General features: G+C 32.3%; 2 protein-coding genes across 2 annotated transcripts; one reads left to right on the forward strand and one right to left on the reverse strand.

Moving 5' to 3' along the window:
- The first annotated feature begins 2,760 nt into the window (after positions 1-2,760).
- Positions 2,761-4,062, forward strand: LOC110797654 (putative clathrin assembly protein At4g40080). The gene has a single exon (XM_022003063.2). The coding sequence runs from the start codon at positions 2,844-2,846 to the stop codon at positions 3,828-3,830; it is 987 nt and encodes a 328-aa protein (XP_021858755.2). The 5' UTR covers positions 2,761-2,843; the 3' UTR covers positions 3,831-4,062.
- Positions 4,063-7,258: 3,196 nt separating this feature from the next.
- LOC110803352 (protein DETOXIFICATION 27) lies at positions 7,259-20,455 on the reverse strand. The gene is made up of 8 exons (XM_022008888.2): positions 19,826-20,455; positions 15,692-16,233; positions 15,084-15,170; positions 14,394-14,450; positions 10,920-11,158; positions 9,229-9,347; positions 9,031-9,120; positions 7,259-7,686 (listed from the first exon to the last, which is right to left on the reverse strand). The coding sequence occupies exons 1-8, from the start codon at positions 20,114-20,116 to the stop codon at positions 7,612-7,614; spliced, it is 1,500 nt and encodes a 499-aa protein (XP_021864580.1). The 5' UTR covers positions 20,117-20,455; the 3' UTR covers positions 7,259-7,611.
- Positions 20,456-20,517: the final 62 nt, after the last annotated feature.

The raw sequence follows: 20,517 nt of genomic DNA on the forward strand, positions 1-20,517 counted from the left end.
AGGTCCGAAAAGTTGACATGATTTGTAAATTGTAATAACTTGTGTACTAATCTTTTTAGTAAGATGATTACTCAATATATTTCTTTATTTAGTGACCTTCGATCCTACTCAATAGACATCCTAAATTCCACTGTCTAATCTTATTAAACAACTCCTAATTTAATTTTCTTGAGTTATTTAAATATATGTGCTAAGTACGAATTTATTTGACAATTGACATTATATTTATCCACACCAACCAAAACATTTTGACAACTTTCACTAGATTTTTTATATTTATTTAGATGTTTTCTATTAACCTGCTTTTCACTTATTTTCCTCGAACGTATCTTATCTGAACTTATTAAGATTGTCTGAAAGCCGTTGATAATAAAACCTTTAGCTTGGAAAGAAAGGTCCTTAGGAATGCCTCTAAGAGTTTCAAACCAAAGAGGAAGAAGGGTCAAGAATATTGTGGAATCATTAATTTGTATGTTGGAGATTCATTTCAAAAAACTAATTCAAGTGGATACAAAGATAATGACATAATATATGCATGTATGGAGTATCTTAAGTTGATACAGTTGACTTTTAAAGGTCATAGTATGTCAATATATCCGCATATTCTACTACTAAATAACATATATAAAATGTACTACATATAAAAAACATCATTTGGACATTCTATTTTGACATATCTAGAATTAGACACATTTTTAGGCAGTAAACTTACTTGTATTTTCTTTTCAATAAGGTTAGTTACAATCTTTAAGAAAAGATGTGATTAGCTTTATAGAAAATTTCACTTTTAAAAAATATAAATAGCATTAGGGTGTGTTCTATTTATCTGATTTTCACTTGTTTGAACTTAATTAACTATAATTATTAGAATTTACCAAAATTTATTTAATTATAATTTGATCTTGGTAGCCCTTGTTCTTCTAAATTTATCTTATCTGAATTGAATGAAACTTGTTTTTTTCTTAAGCAAATGAAAATAAAGTGAATAAAATTGTGCATTAATCTCTTATGAGATTTCATTAATTAGAGATCTCTTCAAATATAATATACTGGTCTTATATGCACGTAAATATAAGATGTGTACGAAAATAAATAGAAGCAAAGTAAAAAAAAAACAAATCATATTGGATTATTGGGATTTGGGGAACTTTGAACATTTTATACTTGAATTGGGCCTTAGCCCAGTGTAAAATAAACGTATTTCATAAAGAGTTTAGCTTCTTATCGGGATTATTTAGAACCATTGAACCTTTTTTTAAATCTGAAATGGTCCTGGGCCCAATTATGTGAACTTGATCTCGTCAGAGTGGTCCACTTCATATCTCTAATAGTCTAATTAATGGTCCAATCAACTATTTAATTAATAGCATATCAATATATCATGCGAATACAATGAATATAATCACAACTCAGATAAGTTCATCTATCCATTACACATCCGGGTGTACTTAGACGTAGATGCACTAACGATTATTTTTCGTTATACTTGATATATTTTGCTCATTTGAAAAAATACGCAAGGTGCACCCGATGAATTTAAGAAAATTTCTCAATTGAGTGGATGAGAATTGAACATGTGACCTATAGTACTATTATATACATGTACTCAATCATAACTGTTAGACAAAGTACAAACACCATTTGATGAGTTTTCCTCAGTTGGTTGATAGCTAGCCAGTGCATCGGGCCCGATGACATTATTCAGCACTTCGGTGTAATTTACAGGAGTAAAATATAATGAAGGAGAGTTTGACCAAATATAAGCTTATGCGAGTTTCATCCCTAAAATTAATTGATCGATAATAAGAAGAATAGTCCATTAAACCTAGTAACCTTATACTTAGTCATCCTTCTTTTATTTTGTATCCTTCTTTTACTCAATTAAGTAAATTCGTCATTTCATTATTATTCTGTTCAGGTTAAATACTCATATTCCCTTGTCCTCCCCACACATTTACAACGAGCCTGACTTGTAAAGATGTTCGAAAATTCGAAAATATCCGTGTAAGGTACCAATTTATATAATAAATTTCTTCATCCTATCTTCATAAGAAAAATGTTACATACTTGTATCTCATATCACATGTTTGAGTTGTTTACGTATCTTTCTAATACAGTTATGAAAAATTTAATTGTATTGATGTTTGTAAGCCAAAGTTTGTACAAACCAAATAATATTACTCCATACAAACAAAAAGTTAACCATAATATCAATTTCTAAAATGACAAGGATATTGTCAATAATAAGAAGATATTATAAATCAAATCTACCACTAATATGTTAAGTATACTTTACAAAATCAGTAATAATATAAATGATATATGATTGTTCAATTCATAATTATGTTATATTTTTCGTATTACGAAGTATGATATTATCTCAATACGGTAAAAATAAAAATAAAAAACATTTTGTACAAATGAGAGGGAAAAAAAGTACGAAAAAGTGTCGAAACGGCTATATTTACTGTCGTTGTCTCCAATATAATTACGAGAACCACGAAACTTTTTTTCAGGAAAAGCGCAAACCACACTGGATCAAAAAGCCCAATACCCCATTAAAAGCATAAATCCATTATTAATTTCTTTAATCACAATAATTAAAGTCAAATTATTAAAATCATAAAATAATTAAATATTCTCAGCCTTTAAAAATACTTTACACACGTACACCGCGTCAATTTATTCAAACCAATACAAAAATTCCACCTCAAAAAAGCAAAATTAAAAAGCCGTTATAAATAATCCAAAAATATCATTAACTAACAGCCTTTCTCTCTCCTCCCCTGGCCCTATTTTCTCTCTCCTCCTCACACTCTGTTTTTTTCTTCAGTTTTTTTCCGATGGGAAGAAAAAACTTAGTCGGAATTCTAAAAGACAAAGTCTCAATCCTAAAAGCCACCCTTCTCTTATCCTCAAAACCAACCACCTCTTTCCGCGTTGCCGTCTTACGCGCCACCACTCACCGCCACCCATCGGAGTTACCACCGGTGGACGACGTCTTAGCACTTGCCCACCGCCACCGCGCTGCTACTTCTGGCGTGTTAATCCACGCGCTACTAAAACGTCTTCATGGGACTCGGGATGTCTTCGTGGCGCTTAAGTGTCTTCTGACGCTCCACCACGTCATCACTAATGGGTCCCCTGCTTTGAAGGAACAGATTTCGTGTTACTCGAGTGGGCCCCTGTTTAATTTGTCTGATTTCAAGGATGAGTCTGATCGTGACACGTGGGAGTTGTCTTGCTGGGTACGGTGGTATGCTGATGTACTCGATTGCGGACTTGCGTTGTCACGGCGGCGTAACGGCGGTGGAGGTGGAGGGGAGAGGTTGAGGTTGTTGGTGGGTATGGTGGAGATGATTTGTGGGGCACCTGAGACACTCCATTATCAACGAATAAGCTTGATTTATGAAGTAATGAAGCTAATTGGAGAAGATTATCGGATGATTATGAGAGAGATTAGCACTGTAATCAATCAATTCGGGAAGAAAAGAATTCAAGATTCGAGCGATGAACTAATCGAGGAATTATTGACTGATTTAAAAAGACTCGAAAATTGCAGAGAAAAGGTGTTCTTGATGTTCTTGAACAAGAAGAAGAATGACGGCGTTTGGGAATTGATTGAGGAAGTTAAAAAAGATGTTGAGGAGGTGAAGGAGAAGAGAGGAAATATGAAATTGGTTCCGTTTCAAGGGAGTGAGTCGACTCACATGGCGGAGAACCATGTCGACGAGTCAAGATCGGTGGTGGTCGTGCCGCCGCCGCCGCCGCGACACGGTAAACGGTGGTTGGATGTGGAATGGAATCCGTTGGTTGCTTCCTATGGTTGAGTTTTGATTACTGTTGTGAAGAACTTTTAAGTGTTAATTTTGAAGATTGATAGTGAGTGAGGTCAATTTTGGTATTAATTTTGTATATTTTTTAGATAATTCTAACTTTTTTAACAATAATTTTGGTGTACATTGTTTTTTTTTTTTTAATTACTTAGGAAGCAAGTAAAAAATAGGAATAAGTCAATAATATTTGATGAAACTAATAATAATCAACAATTGTTCAGGTCAATATCTCTTTTGTGATTGTTTCCTGGTAATGATATGTGAAATGAATAGTGTGTTATGATAATAAACTCTATTATCTTTAGTTTCCTTCCTAATTTGTTTTGATTATTTCCTAATTATGTTTTGATCAATTCTCATTAGTGCTAGCTTGGAAATTGTACAATTGATGATGTGTGAATGTCAATTGAATAACTTATATTGGGGGAAATAATCCTAATTTGTGGTTGTGTGCTTTTATCTTTTATAGTATGCATAAGCCGATAAACCGCCTTATCTTATTATAAGGTTGAGATCAAGAAGCTCAAAATCTATGCATGTCATTTTTAACAATTTCCTAATCTAAGAAATCTTAATTACTATTGCAAATTATTAACGTTGAGTAATGGAATTTTGTTTGATGGTTGATTATTATTTATTGGTCTCTCCCTAAGGATCTTGTTCCTTTTTTCCATACAATTTTTTTACAAAAATAGATTTGTGTTTGATGATTAAAATCAAATTTTATTGAATGAAATTAATGTCATTAATTTTATTTTTTATGTTGATTTGTATATTGATTTTTTTTTAATTATTGATTAAAGCTTATTTCATTGGTTCTTGTCAACTAGTGTGACATTACTTTACTGTCAAACTATGATTAACAGTCTTTCGGTCAATATAATTGAAGATGGATTACATGACATGTGATGTACTCTCGATAATAATACATAAATTATCCGACATTTTTTTATTACCAAAAATTGTATAATTAATTCTAGAACATGCATCTGCTTTTTTTAAGGTGAAGAGAACAAGGCCTAAACATCGAAGTAATAAGAAAGATGGAAAAAGATTTTGCTAAATTGAAAGAACATTTTGCTAAGTATGTATATGGTGTGAACAAAGAGCCAATCATGCACCTCTTAATTGATTATATTGCACCCACAGTCCCACACATACGCTTTATTTGGAATTTTTGGATTCACCGTCGACAATGGTGAGAATGACGTTTTAATTTTAACAACTAGTGTAAAATTCTCTCCTATTTAATTTTTTTTTACGATAGTACAAAATCCATTGAAATAGAATGTGAAATTCCCGCAACTATTATTGAGGTAGAAATTACGACACTCCGTACCCTTTTTTACTAAAATAAATTTTTGTTTGATAATAAAAATCAAATTTTATTGAATGAAATTGATATGTCATTATTATATTGATTTTCTAAAATTATTTCATTAGTTTCTTATTAGCTTGTGTCACATTACATGTACTTAACCCTATCAAACTATGATTAATAGTATGTCGATCGCATATAATTGAAGATGGATGACATGACATGATGTGACATACTCTCGGTAATAATTTATAATTATCTGACGATTTTTTACAAGAATTTGTATAATTAATTAAAAAAACATGTATCTACGTTTTTAAAGTGAAGAGAACAAAACACAAACACACATTTTTTTTTTTTGCTAATTAATTAAAAAACATGCATTTGCATTTTTTTGCTAATTTGAAGGAACATTTTGCTAAGAACATATGGTGTGAACAAAGAGTCAATCATAACACCACTATTTGATTGCAACCACAAACCCTATATTTGGAATTTTGGATTCACAGTGGAGTTAACAAGTCGACGATTGTGATAATGGTTCAGAACTAGTCTATTCAATCGTGCATTTGTCAGATCGTATTAGAATATAAGATACATTGAAATAGATTGTCAAATTCCCGCAACTACTATTAAGGTACAATTACTGTCACTCCAAACATTTTTTTTTACTGACGGTAATAGTGAATATATACTTAACAATCTAGCTAATCATTTTAAGGGCGATTTGAATTACATGAAAATATATTTAAAAGAGATGATTTGTGAGTTTTGTTTATTTGTTTGTTTTGTCAAATTAAGGGTTGTGTTAATTTCTAACTTCTAAGGACGAGCTAAACAAAATGAATATAGTAAAGGGTGATGATAAAGGTCGCAAGTTGCGACAACATTTAGTTATCGCAATCTTATGTGTCGGAGTTTAATTGGTACATATAGGCGACATGTATGATATGCGTCATCAGAATATTTTTACTATCATACTACGAAAATATTTAATAAGGTAGTCGATATAAAAAAGGAAACAAATTAGAATATTAAGATTTTCCTACATTTTTTTATAACATGTATAATAGGTTATATAAGTTAAATATTTTAGTTTCCAATTTAAATAATGACAAATAAGCATGTCATGTCATCATTGTGACACGGCTTAAAGGTCGCATGTTGCGACCTTTATCATTTTCGTATAGTAAAATAGTCTTTTTTTTTTTTTTTTTTAAGCAAGTGATTCTTTTGACTTTTGTAAAGTTGACTAGAAGAGAAAGTCTTCGATTCTTACACAAGAGGGCAACTTTGTTCTTTCTTGACCAGACAAAAGAGGGCAATTTAAAACTTTTGATACGAGTTAAAAACCTAGTGAATACTCCGTAATCGATAAATTTCTCATGTCAGAAAACTAAGTTCATGGGAGAGAAGATGATCGATCACATATAAGTCTAATAAGATTTCATCACAAATTAATTGGTGATAGGTGAAGTAGTCCATTAATTTCAGAGCAAGATTAGTGCTAATTTGAGCAAAAATCTCATTGAGCATTAAGACAAGACCTCCCATTTGTGTGGACGAGTATGACAAAATCTGAGCAAAAATCTTATAATATCGAAACTCTATTTTAGATTATTAAACAACAAATTATACCTCAATTTTTTTATTATTATTTTTACAAGTCTTATTTCATGTTAAGAACCGCTACTCTTATTTTTCAAAGTTGGGGCATTATGAGATTTTAAGATTAGCAACTTGTCGTACCAACTAATTAATGAGTAATGAGAATGATTCAACACTAACCATGCATTAATGGATCGACTTGTATTGACTTTAATTTTTCTATCATCAGCACTAATTAATTATTAGTTTATTACCATGTATATTGCATGCATATGATCACCAAAAATATAACAAAAGGTCTTGCGCGCACAAGGTGTACAATAAATTTATTGTACACCAAGATAACTTTTACCACTTTTTTCGTAACTTTAACCTGGTTTTGATTAACTTTTATATTAGTAAAAAAAAAGTTGATAGAAATGATTAAATGATTAATTTTATACATTATTAGTGATTTTGAATAAATAAGTTTTACTAAAATGAAACAATTAATCACTTAAAAATAGATAACTTTTACATATATAAGCTTAACTTTTAAGCATTTTGAGTTAACTTTTACTTCGGCGAACAATATTTATTGTACACCCATTGTAAATAAGAATTTGTGAAAACATAATAACCCAAAAATATCTAATCCCTAATTCTACAACGTACAATGTAATGATCTCAGAGATAATCTGAATAATAACGCAGCAGCATCAATGGATACGTACTCTTGGACGACACGAGCCCCTTCGTTGATTAAGCATCTGTCTTTCATAGCGCGCGCAAAACACACGTCGAAATTATATATGTCTACTAGACTTGACAAAAAAAACACTTGGCCAAAAATGAGTCCATTATATTGCTTCAAGCTTGTTGAATGCTTGGTTGGTTTTGAGGTTGGTCGGACCAACTCTGTACATGAGCAACTACCTTTTGTGCCTGCTCATAACAAAATTCAAATATAAGGCGATTAAAATTTAAAATATGATCAGTGATAGATTTCATGCCAGTTAACTACAGTACGAAATACTCGAGTCCGAATCCTCTAGAGTTTTAATAAAACTCTACAAGGTAGAGTTGTATTTAAACTATACATTTTAAAATTAATGGCTCATATTAGTGGGACGGTGAAATCAGAGAAGCATATTGATGAGAAAAAATAGGGTGAATTTAGAAAGATAATATATGAGCCATTGATTTTTCATTCAATGGGTGATAATGTTCAAACTCTACCTTGTAGAGTTATTTTAGAACTCTAGTTGATCCAAAACCGAAAAACTCCATCATTTAATTGCTTCGTATTCTTTTTTGGTTCGTTCCTTAAACATTGTCCCATTTCCTTATATAGTAACGTGTCTCCACCATTTACGCCACTTGCATACACATGATAAGTGAAAAAGACAAAAACACCCCCTAATTTCATAGTAAAATTTTGCCACAACCCTTAATAAAGCATGTTTTGTCTATGGGGCAAACATAAGTGACGGAGGGAGCATTACGTAAGAAATAGAGTACCCGCCCCCCTTGTACTCCCCCTGACCCTAATTGTTTGCCCCATAAGCAAAATGTGCTTTATTAAGACTTTGGGAAATTTTTGTCAGGAAGTGGGTGTATCTTTGTCTTTTATACTTTTACGAGTCTATGCGAGTGGAGTAAATGGTGGGGACATATTACAATACTCTCTCCGTTCCAAATTAGTTGTTATATTTATCTTTGCTCAAAGTTTTAGGTGATAAGTGGTTGTTTGGTTATCAATTGTTATTTTATTGAAAAAGTAGATGTGATAGGAGTTAGTGGAGTATTTTTTTAATTGAATGAGAGAGGGTGTGGGGGAAAAAAATTTAGTGGGAATAGAGAGACAATATAATAATTGTGGGGTCATTCCTAATTTAGAAGTGTAACAACTAATCTGGGACGGACAAAAAAAGAATGTGTAACAACTAATCTGGGACAGAGGGAGTATAAAAAAATGGGGCAATCTTTAAGGTACAATTTAAAATAATAATGGGGCAAACAAATAGGGACCGAGGGAGTATTAAGAATATGCCCCCTGAATTTGCCTTATATACATAGTACTCCGTACTACGACACAACATATGAAGTATTTACCTCATTCTTATTGTTTATTAAATCAGATCAGATTAGAAAAGGTAAAAACACTCACAGAAAACATTCAGACCAAAGACCAGATCATACCAGAAACTAGAAAATTCAGACCAAGGTAGAGAAAGCAAAGACAAATTATAGTTTTTCGGAGAAGAGAATGATTAAACTTTAACTTACCTCTTTTTCCCAGTCGCATAACACCGTGATTATTCCTAATATCAATGTTTGAAGAGCAGTGCCACCAAAAATCATTCCAGCCCAAATACCCTATTTTCATGCATCAATATTCAATATACATACAAGTTACACACAAAAAAATACTCCTAAATTGCATGTTACATCAACAGAAATTGCATAAATAGTTGAAGAAGTTACCACAACACCGGTGTTAAACACCCAACCCATCACAATTCCAAGAGGAAGTCCAACAACATAGTAACACCCTATGTTTATGTATGCTACATATACTTGCCACCCTGATCCAATGGCCACCCCTGAACTCAACATAAAAAATACACATTAGGTCATACATCTTTCTTTTTTGTTGCGAATGAGCCAGAAGGGCAATATAAATTACAAATCAAGGTATGGGAAATCGAACTTGAGACCTGTTTTACACATGCCAATAATTTACATCTTTCTACTTCACATCGTTTTCAATTTTGACCAGACCAGTTAGCATTTTACTTTCATTAGATCAACTATGTTCTTTGTTTAACTAATACTACTTGGCGGTTGTTTGATTGACATCTGGATAAACACATTACTTTCCTATAAAGTAGAGGTATGTGCCCTTATTTAGTTGGCGGTAACATAGAAAGTGGAAAATTCGTAGGAATTTCTACTTCCTATAAAATGAAGGAATTAGCTTACCTTGCTTTCCCTGAGCCATACGTCCATCCAAAAAAGCAGTTGGTTTGACAAATAAGAACCCATCGAACTATTTTTTTTTTATAGGAATTTATCTTCAATTCTTTATAACATTTTATTATAGGCTTTGGTTTATTCACCTTATTCTTATTGTTTGTTAGATCAGACCAGTAAATTAGACCATATCAAAAAAAGCAAAAATTACTTACATATAACATTCAGACTAATCGAAAAGCTTGAAAAATCTACCAAAATATGTGAGGAGAACGAGACCTCAGCCTCCTAAAGGTCTAATTAAACATCCCATCTTCTCACCAAACTTCCTTCACAACTTTTTAGATTGGAAATGGGTCATCTTCACCTTTTATTTCCATCAATCCATGTTCCCTTGACAATTTGCCACATGGATAAAAAAAAAGTTTGTTCAAAAGAAAAAGAACGTTGGGCCATTCCAGCTCCTTCCTAAGTTCCTGTTCATTCTTTAGGCCCATTATGTTTTTTTTTTTTTGGGCATAGGCCCATTATGTTATTAGCAATAATTGTAACAATAGTTTCAAACTAATTTTCGTTTTCTTTTTCCAGCGAATGAGCTGTTATGAGAGAATAAATCCTATACCTTATCATCATGAGCCTGCCTCAATCCAAAAATAGTGGGTTTTTTTTTCAGAAATTTTAGGCCCGTTGTTTATTTTGTAGGTGGATTTTGGATAACTTAAAATTGCTCTCGGCTCGAAATGGCTTAAAAAGTCCGCTATTTTGGCCCGAAATAACAGATTTTGGGCAGAAATTTTCAGCCCGGCCCAACCCGCAAGTTGACCAGGCCTAAATAATCCACATGTGAGTATATACTTTTTTGAAGGAAACAAGTGAATATATACTAGTTATCCTATCCTACATTGAAGAAATATAGAAAGATTGACTAACATATAAGATTAGTGAGCTACTCGCCTACTCATCACCAAATGGTTTAGAATGGAATCATGTCAGACCTATATGTGGTCAATTTCTTCTTTTGTCCGGGCTCGTGTTAGGCCCGATGAGTTTATCATGAGCCAAAAAGGCAAGACAAATTACAAATGGAGCAGGGGATTTGAACCTGAGACCTATCACACACAAGTCTACAGTAATGCAACTCTATCTATGTTCAAAAAGTGTGTTTTTTTTTCTATCATTTGATTACAAATGGATGGTGTTACCTGAGAGGACAGGCTGAACGCTGTTGAGAAGAATGGTAACAGCCAAAAGCCATGAAAGTTTATCAACTTCTTCAAGAACAGGAACACTGTCTGAGAATATGATGGCAAATTTATCATGAAGTGCCATTATTAGTACACAGAAGAATAGTCCGATTACTGTCGAAGTTGCCACTGATACTTTTGTCGCGAACTTTGCTGCTTTTCCATTTCCTGCTCCTAGTTCATTTGCCACTCTTACTCTGTTAATTAACACATAATTACAAAGATTAATTAATACTCCATCTTTGTTTCTTTAAATTGTTAAGAAGACGTTCTAAAGCAGCGCCTTTTCTGGGAATTCGGAGGCCCTATTCTTTTTTTAAAAAATTCTTTTTTTTTTTTTTTTTTTTTAATGTGGAGGCTCTTTACTTAATAAAACGATTAGTAACACTAAAAGAACAAAAAAAATTGTACATATTGTATCTTCTATTTGCACGATTAACTGTATAACTCAAATGTAAATTACCACTATTTTTTTTAGGCCCCAAATTGTGCTGACCTATAGACGGCCCTGTTCTATAGAATAATAATTACCTTCTTGCATGTAAACTAGTCCAACTTAGCAATGCTACGTAGTTCTATTGTATAAGCCAACTCATGAGGACTTTTTTGGTGTCCCCCTTTTAAAGTACCTAAACTACCCTGTTAATTAATGTTAATCAATATTTATAAACATATACATGTTATTTTAAGGGAAATTTGTTAAAAAAGACCTATTATAACCCAAATTTTGCGAGAAAGGACCTTATATAATTTTTTTTGCGAGATCACACCTTAATGTAAATTTTTTTGCGAGAAAGAACCTTATATAATTTTTTTTTGTGAAATCACACCTTAATGTAATTTGTTTTTGCGAAAGACAACTAAAAGTAAATTTCCGGCATTGACTGAGCTTTTTCGGCAATTGACTTGCACGTGTGACATTATTTTTGCTAATCGCACCCAATTTTCCTCCAAAATTCAAGCTTTAAAACCTAAAGTTGCAAAAAAAATCGAAAAAAAATCAACTTTGAAAATTCAAGACTCGGGAAAATCAATGTCTTTAGCCAACGTAAGCCACACGTGCTGCTCACGTGCAAGTCAATGGCCGGAAAAGCTCAGTCAATGCCGGAAACATCCCTTAAGTCCTTTCTCGCAAAAAAAATTACTTTAAGGTGTGTTTTCACAAAAAAAAATTATATAAGATCATTTCTCGCAAAATTTGAGTTATAAAAGGTCCTTTTTGGCAAATTTGCCTTATTTTAAAGAAGTTTTATTGTTTCTATATTTAACAGTATAAAATTACAATACGTGCAATATAAAATATCACGCACGCATCGCGTGCATAAACATTAATATTAATTAATGTAATCAGTGACGGATCTAGAAATTATACTACTAAATGGGGCTACTACTAAAATTTAATTAAAAAAAATAACAAAATTAAATATTTTATAATACGAATTAATGAAAATTAACTAAAATTATGCAGCTTTATTTTGGCCAAGTGACCCCACTTGATATGCATTAGCTCCACCAGTGAATGTAACACGTTAAGTTAGCAAAGGGTTATAGACTTATAGCACTAATAAAAAGGTAGTCCTTCCTAGCTACCATGACGGCATGACCCCAACGCCCCAACCATAACTAATTAACTAGTAAGAGCATCAGCATCCTTGACCGCAGGAAGCTGTCAAGTGATACTTGACTCACTTTAAGTTTCACAATGTTACTCCCTCCGTCCCGGAATACTCGACCCGGTTTGACCGGCACAGAGTTTAAGGGACTTGAATTGACTTATTTAATTTAATAGATAGTAGTTGATAGTGGGGTATTATTTTAATGTAGTTAGTGGGAGGTGGGTTAAGAGGTGGGGTTGGGGAGAGTAGGGGTTGAATTTTTAATTATTTTTTGTATGGAGTAGGGGGTAGGTGGGTTAATAGGGGTGGAGTGAAAAATAATATAATATTGTTAGAATATTTTCATTTTTAGAAACAGGTCAAGTATTAAGAGACGGCCCGATAAGGAAAACAGGTCAAGTATTCCGGGACGGAGGGAGTAACAAATATGCAATGTCAAGTATTGTCTTACTTGACTTGGGTCAGGTTCTTGACCCCTCGGTCAACAAATGTAGATGATAATTTTACCTAATTGCTTTCCTATTATTATTATTATTTAAATATTTATTAATTGTTGTGGTGTTTAAATAAGTAGTGTATTAACTGGGTTAAAAATTACATGCTGATATTTTTAGTGATTTGAGTTGGGTGTTTATTTTGTTGTTTGACTTCCCACAAAATTGCATGCAATTGTAAAATTAAACCACAAAAATACTCCGTATCAAACAATAAATAATTAAATAAATAAACCATTTTTTAAAATTATGATAGAATTTAAATTTATTAGTGTTTAAAATTAGTAATCGTGTACGCGAGAAGATTTGAGGTGAGATATATGTAAAAAGTATATGAGAGAAATCAGTAACCTTGGGTCAAGATTGTAGAAGAAAACGTAGGGGTTAGAGTAGATGTATGTCAAGTTATTGGAAAATGAGGTGGAAGAAGGAGAAGGATGAGAGAGAAATTGGTTTACACTTGACCAAGAGTCAAGGATGCAGATGGTCTAAGAGTACGTGGTATTATGGTAACCAAATTGTTTCCGTTATTAAATACTCCGTATTAGTCCCCTATTAACTTTTTTTCATCCGTTTCAACTCAATATTTAAATGTAAATATCTCTAAATACGTATGTTAAAAAATATTCCGTATAAAATTTCGATATTGTTAAATTGCACACTGACACGAACAATACAAGATCACACATGAATATATTTTGAAATACGTATTAGAAGGAAATTAGAAGATTCTATTCGATTATGAATAGTGCCAAGATCTCAAAAGAGACTAATATTCTAGAACGGAAAGAGTATTTGATAATGTGCATGATTCACGTTATTGTAGATGATATTATGATAGATAATGTGTATCAATCCAATATCCGGACGTACTACAACTAATCCCATAAATGAATTGGTATTGACTAGGGGTAGGGAACATCTAATTTTTATGTTATCATCTATGGGGTATATACATAGTACTCCGTATAGGCAAGAAAAATGGACCTTATTCAACCAAACGTATCACAGATTAATCAGTTCATCTACATCGGTCTAAATACTTGTAATCAATATATATTAATAAATAGCACACAAGTCACTTCCTATTTCCTAAATTCTTCAATTTGATCATATATTGTAGCTACATTGGCATGAATAGTATTGTAACAACATACTTATAACCCGTACCATTTTATAATGTTCGAAAAAAGTTTCATACTACGGAATATTACTTTGTATTGAAGTGAAAGAGATAGGGGAAAAAACGACGTTGTCGTTACTAGTAAGAATAATTTTGAAAGAATAAGATTGAAAAGAATGGGTGCCAAAGAAAAAATTACCCGGTTGCAGCGAAGAAAGCGAGAGGAACCATCATCTCCCATCCATTAATTGTCATGCTGTCCATTCGTTAAAACGACGTAGTTTTATGAAAATGATATAATTAGTGGTAATAAAACATATACTGCATACTCTCTCCGTTCCATAGTGATGTTTCATTTTAGAGTTATGACACTATTCGTAATAAAATTGAACTTTCTAAATTATTTCGAATGTTGTACATAAGAAAAAACCACTACAAATGTTTGTATCTTTAATGACAACATAATTACGAAGACGGGTCAAAAATCTCGTTGCAAAATCATTTTGCGACGGGGCTAACAACCAAACAAAGACGTGAACAACCGTCGTAAATGTCTTTTACGACGGATCAACAACGGGATTTTACATTAGCGACGACTCCCTTTTATGACGGGTTCGCGACAGAAAATTCCGTCATTAATCAACGAATATTGGCCTTTAGCGACTGCATTTCCCGTCTTTAATGGTATTATTTCTTGTAGGGAACGTATTCATGTGAAGTCTTGTTTGATTCGTCTCTAATGAGTACTTTAATAATATCAAAATTTTAAACGAGACAAAAAATACATTGACAAACGTGAAAAATAGAAATTAGAATATCATTGTGGAACGGTGAGAACAACTGTCATGAAAGAAATTAGGAGGAATGGAGCATCACATAATGAACTTACCAAACAGATAGCGCATCAACGGCAATTGCAGCGTTCTCTAAACCACCTACCATCAACACCAGAATTCTGTAGTACCAGTTCTCCAAGCTTTGTTTACAACCCCAGAAAAGATCGAAACAAACATATTAGGCCGGAGTTACGGCTACTAGAAAATCGTTCTTATTTAGTTGACGCAGTTTGACTTTATCATTATACTTATACACCCTCTTTTGACCGAGTCAAGTGAGATCTTGGTAAATTCGTCTAGATAAATGTTTTCAAAATATAAACTTTTTATAATTTTTTCTTTTACATAATAAGATATAAATGACAGAATGTACATTGACAAACGTGACTAAAAAAATAAGCCAACTACAAATAAGAACGGAGGAAGTATAATTAGGGTTTAAGAGTGTCGATTTGAATGGTTAGTTTACTTTATACGTAAAACGTAATAATACTTTTTCTGTTTTTATTGCCAGTTTTTAAAATTAACATGATTAATATAAGTATGACGATTTTTTGGTCCATGCATGATTCAATCGAAATGATATGACTTTCAAACTTACAAAACCAAAAACTGAAAATTAGCAGTGATACAGAACAATCCGTACACAAAGAAGACGTACCAGAGCATGACACCAGAGGCAGCAGAGAGCTTAACGAACTCCCAAAGACCAGAAAAAGCTCCCCAAGAAAACCCACTCCAAGTATCCGGACATCCACCCCAAGCCACATAAGCCATTTCCCCAAAGAAAAGTATCCACCAAGACACATTAAGTGCAACACAAAGTCCAATAATTCCCATATTGAACACATAAACAAGCACCCAACTCATTAACACATGAACAAGAAACGCCCCGAACGAGACCCAGGCGATGATGGCGGTCTTAAGTTGGCTTTGGAGGAACCGTTGGACGGGGAACACGAAGGCGAAGCTGAAGTGTAGAGGGATGAGCCATACGGCGACTAGGCCCGATAAACGGGCCACGTCGTCGGGTTGGCCCACGAGTTTGAGTAACGGGGTTGTGAAGATGTAGAATGGGAGGAGGAGGAAGCAACAAAGGAAAAGGACTATCCATGATCTTTGCATGTAGATTCCTAACATGTGTAGTTTTTTGGCTCCGAATGCTTGTCCACATAGTGTTTCCAATGCGCTTGCCATCCCTAGCTATAGGACCATTTTATGTAATACGTGAATCAGTGGCGAATTCAGAAAGTATAGAACTGAAATTAAGTATTTTTTTTAAAAAAAATTAATGAAAATTTAACTAAAATTAGGTTATATTTTTCTGACAAGTGGGGTCACGTGACCCCAAACCCCCTCCCTCCCTCCCACACTGATGTGAACGCACTTGTGTTAGTGAAAATTTGGGTATTAATTACAATGGACATGATAGAATTATACATACAAATTAAGTGTATGATTCCTAAGAGTCTTACCTAGAAAAAAAAATGTACTTAGGTGATGATAATGGTTGTAAATTGTACGTGATGATTAAAATGCGTCACAATCCTACGTGTCACTCTTTAATGATATCACAAGGGTGGTACATAGGTTGTGATTCTTTTCTTTTTTGTAACTATCAACGCTATATTATCACTATGAAAATATTTGAATAGAGCAATTCATAAAAAAAGAAGGAAACATTTTTTATAATAAACAATGTAATATTTAAATATATTTTTATTTTTATCATTTAACTAAAAAAATAAAAATTTCAATATGATAATATATTTTTACGTAATAAAAAAAATTGTGATACAAATAGTTGGTTGCTAGTTGCAACCTTTATCACTTTGCTAAATCGTGATCTGATGTGTCGGTAATCGACAAAGATAGAGCAAGGGTCCTTCCTAAAAAGTTTGTAACAGAGTTTTGAAGACGTTGAACAACATCACATAACTCACATTGGTCAATCAAGATTGATAATCTTCTTTTTTTTTTTTTTTTTTTTTTTTTTGACATATGCAAGATTGATAATCTTCAAAACTGTTATCAGTCACCAACATATATATTGAGAAACTTCTATTATAAATGAGCATAAAAATAGCATTGGTTGTACTAACTTACAACAAGGTACTACCAGTGGTACCATGCATAAGCACGGGATAATTAAACATCAATTCATCGACAACCAACTGTTATGATATATAGGGAGGTTAACCGTTAACATCATAAAAGGACAACAATATATCAACTACTTCCTTATAAATAAAAATACGACATTTAAAAATAAACTCAATTTTTTAATCATTTAATTAAGAAATATTACAAGAACAAATAGCTGTAACTGGATCATTTATGTGAGGCATAAAATGAGACACTACTATAAAAGTAAATAAATCATAATCATTGACTGTAACACTCAAAGTTTGCTATGTCAAAAAAACAAAAAAAAAACACTCAAAGTTTGAATTAATTGCTTACTTGTATAGTTGTATTTCTCTGTTCGGTTTATAAGCCTTTCCTGCTCATCTCAATTTTTATAATGTAAGTGGATAGGTAATTTACATTCTTGCACCCATTTTTAGATATAAAATTAGGGAAAAATGTGGGTTATTGAACATGGAAGAGGTTAGTTTGGTAAATTCAAGTGGATAAAATTATAAAAAATAGAAATACTGCAACTAAAAAGAACGGACGAAAATATAAACATTATAATTAAAAGGGAACACAAGATATTAATCACAGTCATTATCAAGAAAGTCAACTCTCGAGTTCCACATGGAGACTAAAATGTAAGTAGTCCTCATTCCTTGAATTAGTCATACTTTTGCAATTTTACAAGTTTTAATGTTTCACCAAACATGAGAAAACATATACTCAAAAAAAAAAAAAAAAAAACATATATATAACGTGGGATCATCATCGTGTATAATTTAGGACAAAGTATATATATTTTTTGAAATATCTAGTAATTTAAAATAAGAGTGATATTGTGTTTCAATATATACCAACACTCCACATTAAAGAAGAATTTGACTATATATTGGTTTATAATAAAGTGATAAGTTAATCATTCTCCTTTTATTCTTCAACGTTGAACAATATATATTTACAACCCATATTTAAAAACGTAAACTAAAAATGAAATCCGATTTTATGGTGCGAATAAGCTAGAAGGACAATATATCCAAACCCGCATATATTCTGGGCCATGTCAAGCCAACCTCTAGTACATATTTTCAGTAAAACAAATAATCTTCTTGTATTTCTTTTGGGATTTTCACAAAAGGGTATCACTAAAATGAAAACTTTCCTCAATCACTACAAAAATTTGTATATTTTTATGACAACCTAATAACGACGCAAAAGGGCTTTTGCGACGGGCATAACAACCCAACAAAGACGGAACAACCGTCGCAATATCTTTTACGACGGGATAATGACGGGATTTTCCATTAACGACGGCCCCCTTTTATGACGGGTTCGCGACGGAAAATCCCGTCGTTAATCAACAATTGGCCTTTAGCGACGGGATTTCCCGTCGTTAATAGTACAATTTCTTGTAGTGAACCAACCAATATAATGTTGACTCCTTTACTAACTCATTTTTCTCAAACTCTCACTCCATATATGTCATGTTTATCACTTTACCTACTAAATATATTTAAATGAATTTATTTATTTTATTCCTAAATTTAAAAAGTTATTTACCCCAACTTAAAGATAAATCCTTTATTGCGAAAAAAATATTTTTGGACGTAGGGAATACGAATTTGATAACTATCGAGGGGGAGGATTAGATAGTGACTCTCAAGTTAGAATATATCCATCACTCCAATAAAAACCAAGAACACCTCCGAATAAATCAATCAGATTTCCTTTTTGCTTTTAGATTTTTCCGGCAGCTCAAGAAAATAGAATTATCTCTAACGACCTGTCTGATAGCCGATCATAAATGATATTAATGAAAATGTATGTAAATGTGTAAGAAAAATCATGGTAATCAAGGGCGGATCTTTGTTTGTTCTTGGGTGGGCCTGACCTTCCCTGACCGAAAATTTTATAGTGTACTTTTAGTTACAGTCCCACTAAAATTGTGTATAATTGTATAATTATATAGTATATTGCTTAAATTTTTTTCTACCGGCCCCCCTCTTAAAACCGTTCAAAGTAGTCACTGATGGTAATGCTAGTTATCTCGACATTGTATATGATTTGTGAAGTGATATTGGATGAGAATGCAAATTTATAAACAAAAACATCCAGTTTGAAATAAGGTTTTATTATCCTGGACATTATGATGTTATTCCTATTCTACTCCGTACCATTTATTATCGACTATGAAGTAATAACCATTTTCATTATTTTTCCCCACTTTTTTTTTATATAAAATATTTGATTTTAGACAAGTCCAATAAAGTTTTTATATATATATATATATATATATAGTAAAAAGAAGTTTAGAAAAAACTTTTACTGTTTTATGTATTTATTTTGACGGCCATTCTACATTTTTGCAAAAAAGCGAGAATGGAGTAGAACCATGGAGATCATTTATCATCCAAACAAACAAATAACAAAATTATTATAGTAATTAATAATAAATAATTAGTTATATAATAATAATAATAATAATAATAATAATAATAATAATAAGAAGGGTGTTGGAGTCCGATTAATAATAATAATAATAATATTATTAATATTATTAATTTAAAAATGAGAGTAAAATGTGAAAAAAGCCCGCAAACAAAGGAAAAAATCATCTAAAAAAGGAAATAAATGCAAGAGAAAAAAGAAAGAGAAAAAGTACCAATAATCCAAAATTGAAGCCAACAATAACGGTGTTAGCGATAGAGAGGGCAGCAAGTTCGACATCACCGAGGTGACCGGCGAAAGCGGTGGTAACGACATTCATGGAAAAAGAAGCAATTCTGCTTATGATTGATGGACCTGCTATATGCCATAACTTCTTCGATTCTTCCCATACTCTTTCTCCTAGTTTTTTACTATCATCGTCGTCTTTTTTTACGATCGAGTTTTCGGTTTTTTCCGGTGATGGAATTAATGGTTGATTTAGCTCTTCGATCATCTCCTTCTTCATGATGAAAGAGGAAAGAAAGGAATTGAAGGAGGAGAGTCGACGTCGATGTTGGTTTAGGAGAGGAAAATGGGTTTTTAAAAAAGAGTCAAGGAAAATTGGCGCACGTAATAGAATTTGCGAGTCTTTATAAAGGGAGTATCAAAGTATTTGATTACTATTCACTCAATAGTGCATTTACGTGCATGCCCCTTATTTCCTTCTTTGTTTTATTTTGTCTTATTCTTAACAATAGAGCATTTACGGTTTCACCCTTCCATTGCTATACAAAATGTATTGTTTTCTTTCGGTATAATTTCCTATATATTGTACCTTCGAACTATCAATTAAAACGCATATGGTTTCTATTTCCTGTTACATCTAAATCCAACATCTAACTTTAACATATCGATCATTTCTAGCAT

Source organism: Spinacia oleracea, chromosome 2, assembly GCF_020520425.1.
Source record: "Spinacia oleracea cultivar Varoflay chromosome 2, BTI_SOV_V1, whole genome shotgun sequence".
NCBI classification, from domain to species: Eukaryota; Viridiplantae; Streptophyta; class Magnoliopsida; order Caryophyllales; family Amaranthaceae; genus Spinacia; species Spinacia oleracea.

What these genes read in the sequence shown, in the direction of transcription:
- LOC110797654 (XM_022003063.2), top strand. Translation starts at nt 2,844, where the DNA reads ATGGGAAGAAAAAACTTAGTCGGAATTCTAAAAGACAAAGTCTCAATC.
- LOC110803352 (XM_022008888.2), bottom strand. Translation starts at nt 20,116, where the DNA reads ATGAAGAAGGAGATGATCGAAGAGCTAAATCAACCATTAATTCCATCA. An exon ending in GTTGATGCGCTATCTGTTTG is followed by an intron (nt 14,451 to 15,083) that starts GTAAGTTCATTA and finishes ACGAATGGACAG; the next exon opens with CATGACAATTAATGGATGGG. An exon ending in TATGCGACTGGGAAAAAGAG is followed by an intron (nt 7,687 to 9,030) that starts GTAAGTTAAAGT and finishes TGTTATGAGCAG; the next exon opens with GCACAAAAGGTAGTTGCTCA.